Below are 14,792 nucleotides of genomic sequence, written 5' to 3'. Positions count from 1 at the left end.
TCAGACCATGCGCTAAAAGAGAAACGTGAAACCTCGCATGCATGCTTTGAGTCAGTTCTGACCTTATCTTCGGCAACGGAAAACATAAATATGCATCGCAGGAACTTTGTATGGACTGAAGAAACATTGAGTGTTGCTTATATAATATACATAAAAATATATAAAAATACATACAAAAAATACAGATGTTCTGATAAATAGCATAAAAACATACAAAGCAACCAATTTAGTACAAAGGTGCATCCACTCCATGTCCGAATTACTGTAATTACAAGATTTTGTTCACACTTTTAGTGAGAGAGTTCTACCTTATACCACCTGACCACTGCAATGTCATAGAGAATCATTCAAAATGGCATTTTGGCAGTAAAATGTAAAGCAGTTATTGTGCGATATTCAGTGTTATTATTCATATAACTGACTATTCTTAATGTCTTAAAATCACCAAAATGACATATTTAAAAAATATTTCCTTGAAAAAAAGTTTTCCGTGCCTTAAAGCAACACTAAGGAACTTTTCCTCTTCGGTCGCCCTACAGGTTGTAAGCGGAATTGTCCATTACCGCTGTCGTAAATAATTTCGCCGCCCGCAGCCTACCGTCGCACGCACGCTGTTTATCCACCGGCTTTGAATGAACGATGTCCACAGGCAAGGTAGAGTATGTTGCATGATTTCATGAAAGCATGATGTATTGCGACATCAGAAACGAAGAAAAACTAAATAATGACTATTGTAACACTTGACGTAAAGCAAGTCAAATTTGTAGTTTTCTTATGTCTCATTCGAACTACAGAAACGCGACCCGGTATGGCAAACTTGCATAGCGCGGTTATAGCAGATATAGGGCTGCATAGCGAATCCAGAAGTGTCTTTCACCGTTACGACTTGATGAACCACTGAAACCATTTTGGAAACATTATTTTAAGGTAAAAAATGTTACTTAGTGTTGCTTTAAAATAGCTTGAATGTAACTCCCTTGCCTCATTTAGTATCCGCGGTTCTTTGAATATGCTAATTAGCCCCGCCTCCACTCACTCACTCCAGCTCAGAGATCCACTCGATTATGATCATATCATTTCTGTGATTGGTTACAAGGTAGATTGTGATACATTCCCCCCCAAAAAAGTAAAAAAAAAAGAAAAGAAAAAAAAAAGAATACATTCAAACTCAAATTACACAGATTGTAGAATGTCCACAATGTCATTTAGTACAGTAATTACGGCATGGTGTGAACGCAGCATTATTCACAAATAAATTGACTGGTTCTTTTTAGTGAACCACAAACATACAACACGACCAGTCTTATTCACTAACAATTGACTCTTATGAGTCTGAAATGCTGCCCTGTATAGTTTACAGTATCAGCAGAGAGATGTTTTTTATTTTATTTTTACGTACAGTAAATTCATATTATAAATAAAATACACACTAAAGTGAATAGCAGAAATGTAATAAAATCGAATAAGTATCTGTACATATGGCTATATGTACCATAGATATTCAGTTTTATCGTCCAGATAAATGCATTTTATTTTCCATTATCTTGCAATCAAACCACAAACCATCCCATGCTGCTACAACAGGAAATTAAGATGAGCTCATTGTGACGAAATCACCTCGCCCAGCCCTGATCTCCAGTCAGTCAGTGGTGTACGGTCTAATAACACCCCTATTAATGGCTCTATAAACACTGCATGCTTACCAGAAGCTTACTAAAGTAGATTTCTGATCAGAGACAGGTCTTACATCACTGTAACACTCTAAAAGAGGCAACTTACACTATATCTAACCAAAGCTCCAATTGATTTCACTGCAACTGAAGGTTCATTAACGCTAACAATGTTGCAATGAGCTCATACTGTCTCAGTGGGCTGCTGCATCACCCTGGTCTACCCGTATGCGGCTGTAGTCTGGGTTGAGGTAGCATCACTTCAAAGCTTGGAGGAAGGCTAGCTCACAAGCGCATGGTTGCATTGATTGCCGATGTTTTGGTTGGTGTGGTTAGAAGCTCTCCACAGAGCTCTGAGTCTGACACACATGGAAGCACTTTCTGGCTTCACTAGTCTGCAATTGGAGCCATTACAGTAATTACAGCTTTAAAGCCAGGCAATTTGTACAAGGCATGCAGTAGTGAAACTGCCAGAGTCGTTGCCCTTTATGCAAGCATAGCCGAGCCCCTTTGCCTTCTCTGGGTTTTTTTTGCCCCGGCTTCTCTTAGAGTTTTAAATATTGTAATCTGGGAAGGGATTTTAGGAATTCCTTGAAGTCGTTGAGTCTATTGTGTGTACTGCCTAAAAAAAGTTAATCATCAACTGAAGAAATTTCAGAAAAGTTTTAGTTGGAGAGAGGAAAGAATATTATTATGAAGACAGAGATTCACATGATCCCTTAACGGGCATCTGTGCAAGGAACAATTATGATTGTTCACTTTTTCCACAGACATTTTAGTTTTTGTCATCCAATTTCATTAAGAAAAGAAAATATTCAATGAAGAGTTGTTGGAAATAAAATATTTGAAGCACAAACCAGAAAAAAAAAATTACTTATGAACGAATGAACAACAGTCCCACGAAGCAATGCAAATTGTGTAATCAAATACAAAATTATTTAACAATAAAGATTTTAAGGGTCAGTAAGAATTTTGAAATAAGTCTCTTATGTTCACCAAGGCTGAATATATTTGATTAAAAAAACAGTACAACAGTAATATAGTGAAATATTACATTCTAAAATTGTATATATATATATATATATATATATATATATATATATATATATATATATATATATATATATATATATATATATATATATATTTTATATTTATATATATAAATCATATAAAATGATCATATAAAATGGCAATACTGAATTTTCAGCATCATTACTCCAGTCTTCAGTGTCATATGATAATTCAGAAATCATTATAATATGCTGATTTGCTGCTCAAGAAACATTTCTTAATAATGTCAATGCTGAAATCAGTTGTGCTGATTAATATTTGTGGAAGCAGTGCTAAAAAAAGTTTCAAAAATAGCTAAATGTATTTAAAGTTTTTGTAATATTACAAATACCTTCATTGTCAATTTAATGGGTCCTTGCTGAATCAACAAAAAAAAATAAAATAAAAAATCTTACTGACCCCAAATCTTGGAAAGGAAGTGTGGTTGTGTGTTTCTTAAAAGGGGCTTATAATGTATGGGGGAAAAAACATGTTGACTGAGGAATGCAGTATCAGGACACTCACCCAGCTATTCCTCGGCTCCTCCACACCTCATACAAAACCAATGGGATATTTCCACTGGCTGTGCTCGTCCCAGCCTGACGAAAAGAGACAAAACACAGTAATGATGGATGATCCGTCTTTAAGCTTCCTGTCAAACATGTAAACACACACTGTGTTTTGTCTTCCTTTCGATTCTGCTCTGTTCCTGGTATACTCTACCGTCTCCACCTGTTCAACAGCTCTTCTTTCTGCTCATTCTATATTTATAGTCCCTCTTCTGCAAACCCACAGCACCATCTTCAAAACAGCCATCTATATCAGGGAACCGTGAAGGAGAGTTAACGTAACAACTGTGTTTTACACTGGCACACCACTTTCTGAGGCTAATTTCGATGGCTCTATATTTAGACTGGGTTAGTTTTTCATATTTCAGAGTTTAAGTTGTTGAGTTGACTGTACATTGAGCAGCCCCGTACACTGCAGTTCCCCACAGGGCTTGGAAAACCGCCTGGAGTGTCTGTAGGCCAAAACACACACAGTACAGCAGACCTGCCTGAACATGAGGTCTCAATTTCTTTGATTGGTCAAATGGACCAAAAAAAAGAGAGAGAGAGAGAGAGAGAGAGAGAGAGAGAGAGAGAGAGAGAGAGAGAGAGAGAGAGAGAGAGAGAGAGAGAGAGAGAGAGAGAGAGAGAGAGAGAGAGAGAGAGAGAGAGAGAGAGAGAGAGAGAGAGAGAGAGAGAGAGAGAGAGAGAGAGAGAGAGAGAGAGAGAGAGAGAGAGAGAGAGAGAGAGAGAGAGAGAGAGAGAGAGAGAGAGAGAGAGAGAGAGAGATTTGGGCAAACACAAGGCAACCTGAAGTGACCTGAAGCATGCATGACACATCACTCTGTCAGCCAATGGCGTGAGTCAGGTGCTTTACTTCTTCAAGGAGCCAACAGTTTATTCAAATGCAAAATCAACTCCATTTATAATGTTTGTCAAGTATAAATGTAGTTTTTCTTGACCATTCCCATCCTCTCTCTGACCATTAGAATTAAACGTTTGTGCTACCGTACCCTTAGGATTTTATATGAAAACAACCTCTTATGACTGCAAACTGGCTAGTTCACACGGTTGTATTTGTAAAAGGACAGTTCACCCCAAAATGAATATGTATTTTCTTTCCTCTGTGGAACACAAAAGAAGATATTTTAAGAAATGTTCTTTTTTTTTTTTTTTTTTTTTGTCCTTACATATGAAGTCAATGTGGTCAAATGTTGTTTGGTTTCCAATATTCTTCAAAATATCTTCTTCGTGGTCCACAGATGATAGTCAGTCATACAGGTTTGGAACAACATGAGGGTGAGTAAACTAAAAATGATCAAAGTTTTAACAGTAAAAGACTGCAAAAACGCTACGGTAAAAACCTGTTAATTGGTTAATGGTAAGTTCCTTTACTATACATAAGATGGTGAAAAACTTTAATAGATCTAACCTTACATTTCATGAAATTTTACAGCAAAGTACAGTTAAAAAAGTTTTGGGAAATTAAAAAGCACAAACCATCTTGTAATACACAGTGAAAAACTGTAAATTGACATTCCCAGAAATCTCTGTGTGACAGCTCATATTTAATGTTTTTTCTTTGGAACTTTCTCTTCTTAGTTTTATCAGTCATGTATATTAGGGGTTTATGTTATATCTTATGTTGTTAGATTCATGTTTATTGCATTATTTTAGTGTCATGAATTACCATGCTGGTGTTTTGTATTTATGTATTACATTGTGCACATTCTTATATTAAAGGGTTAGTTCACCCAAAAATGAAAATTATGTCATTAATGACTCACCCTCATGTCGTTCCAAGCCCGTAAGACCTCCGTTCATATTCGGAACACAGTTTAAGATATTTTAGATTTAGTCCGAGAGCTTTCTGTTCCTCCATTGAAAGTCAATGGACGGCATACTGTCCATGTCCAGAAAGGCAATACAGACATCATCAAAGTAGTCCATGTGACATCAGTGGCTCAATCTTAAGTTTATAAAGCGACGAGAATACTTTTTGTGCGCAAAAAGTAAACAAAAATAACGTCTTTATTCCACTATTCATTTCCTTCTCTCTGGGCCTCGAGCTATTTCACATAGTGTTTTTGCGCAGCGCGTCTGTGTTGTACGTCACACGTAGGCTCACTATTGGCCGACGCTGGTCATGTGTGATGCGTGTGACGTACAACACAGACGCGCTGCGCTAAAACACTACGTGAACTCACTCGAGGCCCAGAGAGAAGGAAATGAATAGTGGAATAAAGTCGTTATTTTTGTTTACTTTTTGCGCACAAAAAGAATTCTTGTCGCTTGATAAACTTAAGATTGAGCCACTGATGTCACATGGACTACTTTGATGATGTCTGTATTGCCTTTCTGGACATGGACAGTACGGCGTCCATTGACTTTCAATGGAGGAACAGAAAGCTCTCGGACTAAATCTAAAATATCTTAAACTGTGTTCCGAAGATGAACGGAGGTCTTACGGGCTTGGAACGACATGAGGGTGAGTCATTAATGACATAATTTTCATTTTTGGGTGAACTAACCCCTTTAATATTTAGCTCAGGCTTTGGAAAAGCTACCTGTGATGAACTTTGATTCATCATGTGTCTTTCTCTTGACCACCAGAGGATGGGCCAAGTTGCAAAATACTATGCTACTGTTACTACTGTACTATGTTAATACTATTGTGATCAGGGTTCTGATGTCATGATAACTCTAAACAAACTCAGACCATCTCAGGTGGTTATCCGAGTGTGGTTCCCTTCATTGCAAAGACTATGTACGTGTCTATATGTATCTTCACGATTCTTCGCATCTTTCTATTTTTTAAAAGTCTTGGTTTAATGATATGTTCCCGCATTAATGATTCAAATGCTAAACATGTCTCTATTGTTGGGTCCATCACTATAGCTCTGTTCTAAAACCTAGTGATCTACATAGACAGCTGACTAACTATGGAACCTCTTAGGTGACAGATTAGGAACAGTATAATCAGCAATTAGCGGTTCTCAACTGATTTCTAAATTGTTTATCGTTAGCATGTTGCTAAGGGCACAATAATCTAAAACTGCATCAGAAATCGCATACTAGTCTAGTAGGTACTACATTAGTTTTAAACTGTGTTAAAAAGTAGGTTACACTTTATTTTAAGGTGACGTAGTTACATTGTACTTACACTAAGTAACTGAGTAATATTAATTAACTACATATACTTACTATACAGTTAGGGTTAGGTTTAGGGTTCGTTATTTGTAATTATGCAAATGTACTGTTATTACTGTGAGTACATGTAGTAACGTGTAACTACGTCACCTTAAAATAAAGTGTTACCAAAAAGTATGTTCCATATAATATGAATGTGTGTATTTTGAATGAAATTTGGATGCACCAAATCTGACATGTTGTCTTGTCACCGTCATGTGACCTACGGCATCAGTTGCGTCACTTCACTGCCATTCGCAATTCCTCTACCGGATAGCATGGGATGTTCATCGGATGCACATACTATGAATTTAGACATACTACTCTTTTTGTGTAGTTTTTCAATACTATATAATATGGAAGTAGGTATAATACATACACAAAAGTGAATAAGAATCAAATCATATAGAAATCTGAATCGTATCAAATTGATAGCATATGCATCAGAAAATCTGTATTGTGTTCTGGGTGTTTTCGAATTGGTCCAATCAAAAGAGCCCACTTACAAATTTCTATAGGTATGGCTTGGGTCCCTTCGGGAGAATTTTTTCGGCAATTGAGACAGCATATTCTTTGTCTGAACCTCAACTGTGTGAGAGTTTTTGGAGTTGTGGTGTGCCGACTTTACACTTTTTATATAGACCTTATATTACATATTATATATAGAAGCTGAAGTTGCTTAGCCTTTGCATCAAACTTATAATGCTGCCTAGATTTTGGAACAGAACATCTGCACCAGATAACAAGTCTGCAGCCTTGCAGCTCTGAAGTGCAGTTCCGTTCCAGTCCATAGACAACTGGAAATTACACTTGAATATACAAACGTCTTCTGACATCTAACATGCAGTCTCGACTGGACAGCGGACAGTAAGAGGGAGTGCATTCGTGCGTCAGAAGCGTCCCTGGATAACCCTGCTATTGGATCAAGCTGTGTCTACGAAGGCTTTTTCTTCACTCTCTCTCTCTTCTGTTGCTTTTGTCTACATTAGGGCCGTTTGTTTGCTCACCTTGCGCTCCATCTGGGAGGCATCAGGAGACAGATTTAAACAACAGTTTCAAAGTCTCACCTTAGCCAACATTATCCAAGTCTTCGCCACATCTAGCGGAGTAGTGACGAACGCTGCTACTCCACCTGAAAAGAGACGTTTTGTTTATCAGCACACAAACACAAACAAGGACTAATTACAGTGTTAATCATGTTATAATTACCACCGAGAATAAATGTAAATATGTGCCATGAGATCAGCACTGATCACCCGATGGAAACGTTCTGGAGAAAAATAGCGAACGCAGATTAATTTTTCAAACTAGCCTGGCACTGTCACGCACTCGTAAACACTCATGCACATTCATAAACTTGTTTTGGCGTAAATGAGAACAGAAAGAAGTTTCCTCTCTTTTCTAATAGGGGATCGGACAAACAACAGCATCAAACCATTAGTTCTCCCATAAAGCCTTCACTTCACTAACCAACAATTAAAAAATGTCCCAAACACAAGTGATGTGTTTTTAGAGAAATGTTCCAGGAACAGGCTGTCGATTACCACTGAATATAATTTTGACTCAAACCTCAGATTGTAAAAACAAGCAAAAAATAGCATGTAAGTACATTAATGGTTCCATTGTAATTACATGTATACAATGGAAATTAATTCTTCCATAGAAAAAATTCTAAATTTGAGTGGGAAAGTTGTTACCTTTAGTAGCAGTTGGGCAAAATTTACTGGCCTAAATTATGTGTTACCAACATAATTCCTAACTGATTTTTTTTCTTTATGTAAACAACAGTTTCACCCTGATTTAGACCTTAGTCAGGTTAGACGCCACATTGAATTTAGCACGGATGAAGATAAAGCTGTGAGGGATAGACATACAGTCTGTACAATGGCACGCACAGTATAAAGGGTCCTAGATCATGTAATATTCACAATTCACAAATTTTAAAACTGTTTTATGGTGTTCTTGTCTACTGATTTTGTTTTTTTAAAGACGTTTCATCAGCTGAACAGTCGGTATGTTGTCAAACAACTGTATAATCCATTGAAAGCACTGTATTCTATCCCTCACAGCCTAATTTTTATCCCTGTCAAAAATTCTATAAAAATATGGAACTACACTGACTAAGATCTATTCTTTTGTTCCTTGCTGGCAGAATGGTCTTCTCAATCCTATCCAAACAGCCAAGTATCTTGCCATTTTCTTTTGCAATTTTTTGGGTACTGAATCCTTTCTCTCTCTCTCTCTCTCTCTCTCTCTCTCTCTCATAATAAATTTAAAATAAATGAATAAAAGAACAATTACTTCTCTCACCATTTCTTTCTTTCATGACTATACTAGCCCATTTTCCCCTTACACTCTATTCAAAAGCATCTGCTACATGCATAAATGTAAATGTTTTCTTGTGCATAAGGAAGTAGTTGCCAGATTTACCAGCTTTACATGATCATGGTAATGGAAGGAGCATCTATAATAGGATATAACTCTGGACAAACAAGGTTAGCACGCGTTTCTACGTCATTAGATTCATGCCACCCCACATAATGTTTACGCTTCATGGCTATACTTTCAAAAAAGCAATGCCTTCCATTGTAATTGAATTACTGTAGATGCTGTTTTTGCTTGACTTCAGTGGTAATCAACAACAAGTCAAAAATGTGACATTGTACTGTATTCCCAATCTTGTACTAAACCAAGAACAACACTCCTTAAAAAGTAAAAGGACACAATATTGGAGATGGAGAGAGATTGGGAAAAGAAAGCATTTCTCATTTGTTCTCTTGAGGCTTGCAGCTGTGGCAGTGATGGCAAGCAAACGCAACCATACAATGCATCACAATTCACATTTGTTTGGGTGATTTCACAACAACGCTAACAACCGCAATCCACCTAAAGAGATACATCTGTGCCAAAGCAGCACATGTGCACACACGATCCGAATCCAACATCACACCCCAGGTGGCGTGGCTGGCAGCCATGTTCTTTCCCCTTTGGCTGGAGCATCCTTGTCCCTCCGTTGTGTCCCAGTACCTGATGAATTATCACTCTGGACAGAGATGGTGACTGGGGAATTAGACAGCTGCAAGGGCTTCTGGGCCAGACTTGAGCTCCTTTAGAGTAAACTCTGACTCTAGTTCGTAAACTCTATGACTGCTGACAATAGCTACGAAAGTTACAGAGCATGATGCAGGGGCAATAAAAGGTCAATGTTGCACACTTCCTCTACTGACTCTTTACCTATAATTAGCTCTTTTATTCCCTCTCTTTTGGTGCACACCAGCTGATGAACAACCTGATATGACCATCTTGACCTGTGTGGAATTAAAGAGGAATGCAGCTGGGTAAATTTTGGATATTCCTGGCATTGGACCCCATCCCAACTCCCTATATCTCGTTCTCCTTCGCTCTCTTCCCAGACCTCTGTGCCGAGGCTAATCCCACACACCTGCGAGAGCTCCGCACACCGCTGCCTGCCAAGAGTCCAGTCGTCCCCCCTGCCTCCTCCACCACACGACCTACAGAGAAAGAGAGAGAGAATTAGGGATTATTACATTTAGCAGTAACATTTCAAATAAAAATAAAAAAAACACCCAAATCCCTTGGGTTTGTATGTATGGAAACTCAACAGAACAGCAATCTTAACGTCCACATCTCCAGTATGATGCCAAGAGTTTCATTTTCCCCACAAGGAATGTTGACAAAATTTGAAAGAAAGAAATCTTCCCTGACTTCCACAGCTCAGCACTTTTGTGTACACACATGCTAACTCTATCAATCCCTGGAAAACACTTCTTTCATGCTGGTTCAGAGTTTCCCAACAAACGAGAGGAAAACGGTATTGAGCTTTGATGAGTGTCACAGATGGAAGATTATGATGAAAAGGGGAAATACTAGTGCTGGCTAAGATATTAGATCTGTTCCGCAACCTAGTGTGCTGCTTATTTGTGTCCTGTTCTATCTACTAAAGCATCATCCAAACTGACATAAAATATAAGGAAAATCATTGATGCGATTCTCAAAGATAACTTTATTTGAGTGCTACTTACGTGGCATGCAATCAACTTTGATGTTAGCATGTTGCTAAGCTAACAAAAAAGGTAACACTTTATTTGAATGTGTCCTTGTTACACGTTGCAAGTAGTTACTGTAGTAATAAGTATAAATTATGCTTAATTACACGCAACTAACCCTAAACCAACCCCTTTTTACAACCCTAACCCTATAGTAAGTACATGTAGTTAATTATTATTACTCTGTACTTAAATGTATAATTACACTAACAATGACACCTTAAAATAAAGTGTAACCCCAAAAAAACTCTAAACAATGGTTTTGTGTGAAAAGTAGAGGGTCTAAGCTTTGTAAAGTTATCACATATGACTGTTAATGGGACTTTTACATTTGAAAGAATTATCGTAATAACGCAATTCCAAACCCGGTACTGAGAACTAAATATAAGCATGTGCATAATCAACGTTTCTTTCAATGCAACCGTTTAAAAGTTTGGGGTAAACAAACATTTTTTAATGTGTTTAAAAGAAGTATCAAATTCTGACCAAAGCTGCATTACAGTAAAAACAGTAATATTGGGGAAATATTACAATTTAAAAGAACGGATGGATGGATGGATGGATGGATTGATGGATGGATGGATGGATGGATGATATTACATTATAATATATATATAATTGTTTTTTATTCCTGTGATGGCAAAGCTAAATTTTCAGCAGCCATTACTCCAGTCTTCAGTGTCACATGATCCTTCAGACCCTTTTTTTGTGGAAAATTTGATACTTTGATAAAGAGAAACTTCAAAACAATAGCATTTATTTGAAATGGAAATATTTTTCAACATTATAAATGTCTTTACTGTGACTTTTGATCAATTTAACACATCTAATGCTGAATAAAAATATTAAATTGTTTTGTTTGTTTTGACATCAAACCTTTGAATGATACTGTATTTTGCATTCTCTAGTCACAATGCATTCTGGAATTGTCTTCTCTGGAAAGCATACATGTAATGCTGCCTTCATGTTTGGCAATAATGAGACATCTTAGAAGCCAACATAATGTTGCGTCCTTTTAGAAGAGTATTTATAAAGCTGTCTAGGCAGCCGGCACACTCGGTTTTGGAACAGTGCTACTGTGTTTTTGAGACAGGTAAGACAGGTTTGACAGGATCTCAGTCAATTGCACAATTTGTACTAATTTTAGGATGGCTAATTGTAGTTTGAACTCATAGTATTTAAAGAGGTGAAGTAGGAGGGAAGGAATGTGGTAAGTTAAAGAGAAATGTGTGTGAGGACTGTTGAAGAAAGGAGGAGGGAGTTTCAGTGAGTTCACGTGTTTGTTGGTTTTATGTTGTTTTGGTGGGAGTTATTATGCACCCAGGCTGCAAATAATTGCTGGAGTTTTCCTACGACCTCAGACCAGGAGCATCTGATGGCTAAGAAAGGAAAACAATTGAAGCACAGCATGAAGTAATTATGAATGATCCTCTTCAACTCTGTGCACAAGAACACACACACACATAAATGTTCTCTTCGTCAGTACATCATGTGTGTTTCATTAGCTGTCAGATTAAGGAAGAATCTTTGTTTTCAAGTTCAAAGAGCTTGTGCTGGAAAACATCCATTCCTCCTCCTCGTCAAACTCACTGAAAACAAACTGGAAGCAAGTTCCCCTCAGAACAAACTGACTGACCACTGATATACATGCTAGGATGTACCTGACATGAACTACATTTGACACAAAGACAGGTGTTACATTCAACTGCAATTATATTTTATCATTAAAATGACAGAAAAAAAAACATGTTGCCTTCGAAAATATGTCAGAATGCCTTTATAATGCACTGCAAGTACAGTATGTGCTGCATTCTCTGTGTTGCTACATGTGGGTAGTATAGTGGATATTACTAGCATGTCTTCTTAGACTGCTTCTCATGTCTACTGTCCTCTTCTATAGTCAGTTTTCTCTTTCATGTCAACTACTGTCATGGAAGAGAAACAGCTTGTTGAGAGTCTATATTGAAGCAAATATCCTTTAAGTTTAGTAAATATTTGTTGATTCATATTAGTCTGTTTTACCTATAATTTTAATAAATTAAAATTATGATTTTGGTTGACGAAAAAGAGTAAAAAAAAAAATAGGAAGTAGTGGCAGATTTTCTTCTATATTGTGACGTACAGTGTAACACATTAGCGAAAAAGAAAATAACAAAAAGAGAGGGACTTGGTCCCATACATCGGTTGTTGATTGGATTTCGACATGTAGTCGTTGCACTCAAAAACGGAGGAAGTTTAAACGGACAAAATTTTGGCATACATCACCTGAGAGAAGTCTGTTATTTTTATCATAAGATTAAGATATTTCAATAAAAAATTTATGTAAAAAAAACAACATGCATTTAAAAATATTGGTAACACTCAGTTGGGTCCAATTCTCACTATTAACTAGTTGCTTAAAGGGTTAGTTCACCCAAAAATGAAAATTATGTCAATAATGACTCACCCTCATGTCGTTCCAAGCCCGTAAGACCTCCGTTCATCTTCGGAACACAGTTTAAGATATTTTAGATTTAGTCCGAGAGCTTTCTGTTCCTCCATTGAAAGTCAATGGACGGCATCCTGTCCATGTCCAGAAAGGCAATACAGACATCATCAAAGTAGTCCATGTGACATCAGTGGCTCAATCTTAAGTTTATCAAGCGGCGAGAATACTTTTTGTGCGCAAAAAGTAAACAAAAATAACGACTTTATTCCACTATTCATTTCCTTCTCTCTCACGTAGGCTCACTATTGGCCGACGCTGGTCATGTGTGATGCGTGTGACGTACAACACAGACGCGCTGCGCAAAAACACTACGTGAACTCACTCGAGGCCCAGAGAGAAGGAAATGAATAGTGGAATAAAGTCGTTATTTTTGTTTACTTTTTGCGCACAAAAAGAATTCTCGCCGCTTGATAAACTTAAGATTGAGCCACTGATGTCACATGGACTACTTTGATGATGTCTGTATTGCCTTTCTGGACATGGACAGTATGCCGTCCATTGACTTTCAATGGAGGAACAGAAAGCTCTCGGACTAAATCTAAAATATCTTAAACTGTGTTCCGAAGATGAACGGCGGTCTTACGGGCTTGGAACGACATGAGGGTGAGTCATTAATGACATAATTTTCATTTTTGGGTGAACTAACCCTTTAATAGCATGCATATTACTAGGATATTGGCTGTGGCTGTACTTATAAATCACTTATTCTGCATGACCTTATTCTACATCCCTCAATCCTATCCAATACCTCAACTTAACTACCTTACCAACTATTAATAAGCAGTAATTAGGAGTAATTGAGGCAAAAGTCGTAGTTAATAGTTAGTAAATAGTGAGAATTGGATCCTAATCTAAAGTGTGACCAAAATATTTGAAGAAAAACCAAATGTAAAAACTATACTTGTGAACAACACCATGTTTAGTCACATTCAAATAAAAAAGAACCAAAAATTGGCATGCATCTTTAAATGAATGACTTGGAGTTTGTTTCACCACTGAAAGGTCGTGGACGGAGACATTTGTAGAGGTGAGCAGGTGGACTCCTTTCATGTGGAAAGATGGGGAGCTTGATAAACTGACATGGTCAGGGTAGGTTGTATGGTTTAATAAAGCACTGTGAGAAGCAGCGAGCCAGGCACTGGCAGCCTTGTGTGACAGGAACAGTGTGTTTAATATGATTCTGGCAGCAACTGGAAGCCACTGAAGAGATGTGAGTAAAGGTGTAGTGAGAGAGGATATCTAGAGGTTAAACATGCTCAGAGCAGTAGGCAGTGGATGAGGAGCGAGTTGCAGGTAGTTGTGAAATATTTTGGGCCTAAATGGGAAATGAGGTTATTCAGGGCTAAAGAAAGAGCCTGATTTGCTTGATTATTCCAACTCTCAATGTTAAACCCACATCTGAGTCTGCCGTAGCTTGAACATTTCATCTGATAATAAGTATAATAAAGTCTGACTCAACTAACTCTTTCGTTTAACCGAGGACATGCCTGAGATCAATTTAAAAACATTTATGTGCACAAATAGACCTTTTTCTAATCATACTTAAACACTAAACGTAAGATTTATTTACTATAGTCTTTTCCGGAACACACCACCTTGGCCAGGCATTACTCCAAATGTACGCTTCAGCTTCAATTACTGTACTCAAAGCAAACTAAGACTCGCTCATGACACACTTGCACTTAATCATGGGAAAAAGTTTGATCCACTGACACATAAATGTCGAGTTGAGTGGGCACGGTGGGAAATAAATGGCCGGCTGATGTAATGACACAGC

General features: G+C 37.5%; 1 protein-coding gene across 1 annotated transcript in view; it reads right to left on the bottom strand.

The window, feature by feature from the left end:
• Positions 1–14,792, bottom strand: part of slc25a26 (solute carrier family 25 member 26) — a 57,711-nt gene that overhangs the window by 3,702 nt on the left and 39,217 nt on the right. The window contains exons 7-9 of the mRNA XM_081358282.1: positions 9,903–9,972; positions 7,528–7,592; positions 3,249–3,322 (exon numbers count right to left, since the gene is read on the bottom strand). Of these exons, the coding sequence (XP_081214408.1) occupies positions 3,249–3,322; positions 7,528–7,592; positions 9,903–9,972 (209 nt within the window). The remainder of the gene's footprint in view (positions 1–3,248; positions 3,323–7,527; positions 7,593–9,902; positions 9,973–14,792) is intronic.

The sequence above is a fragment of the Scardinius erythrophthalmus genome, assembly GCF_964197995.2.
Source record: "Scardinius erythrophthalmus genome assembly, chromosome: 25".
Taxonomy (NCBI): domain Eukaryota; kingdom Metazoa; phylum Chordata; class Actinopteri; order Cypriniformes; family Leuciscidae; genus Scardinius; species Scardinius erythrophthalmus.
Note: the sequence above shows the minus strand (reverse complement) of the source record. Positions and strands in the feature narration are given on the sequence as shown.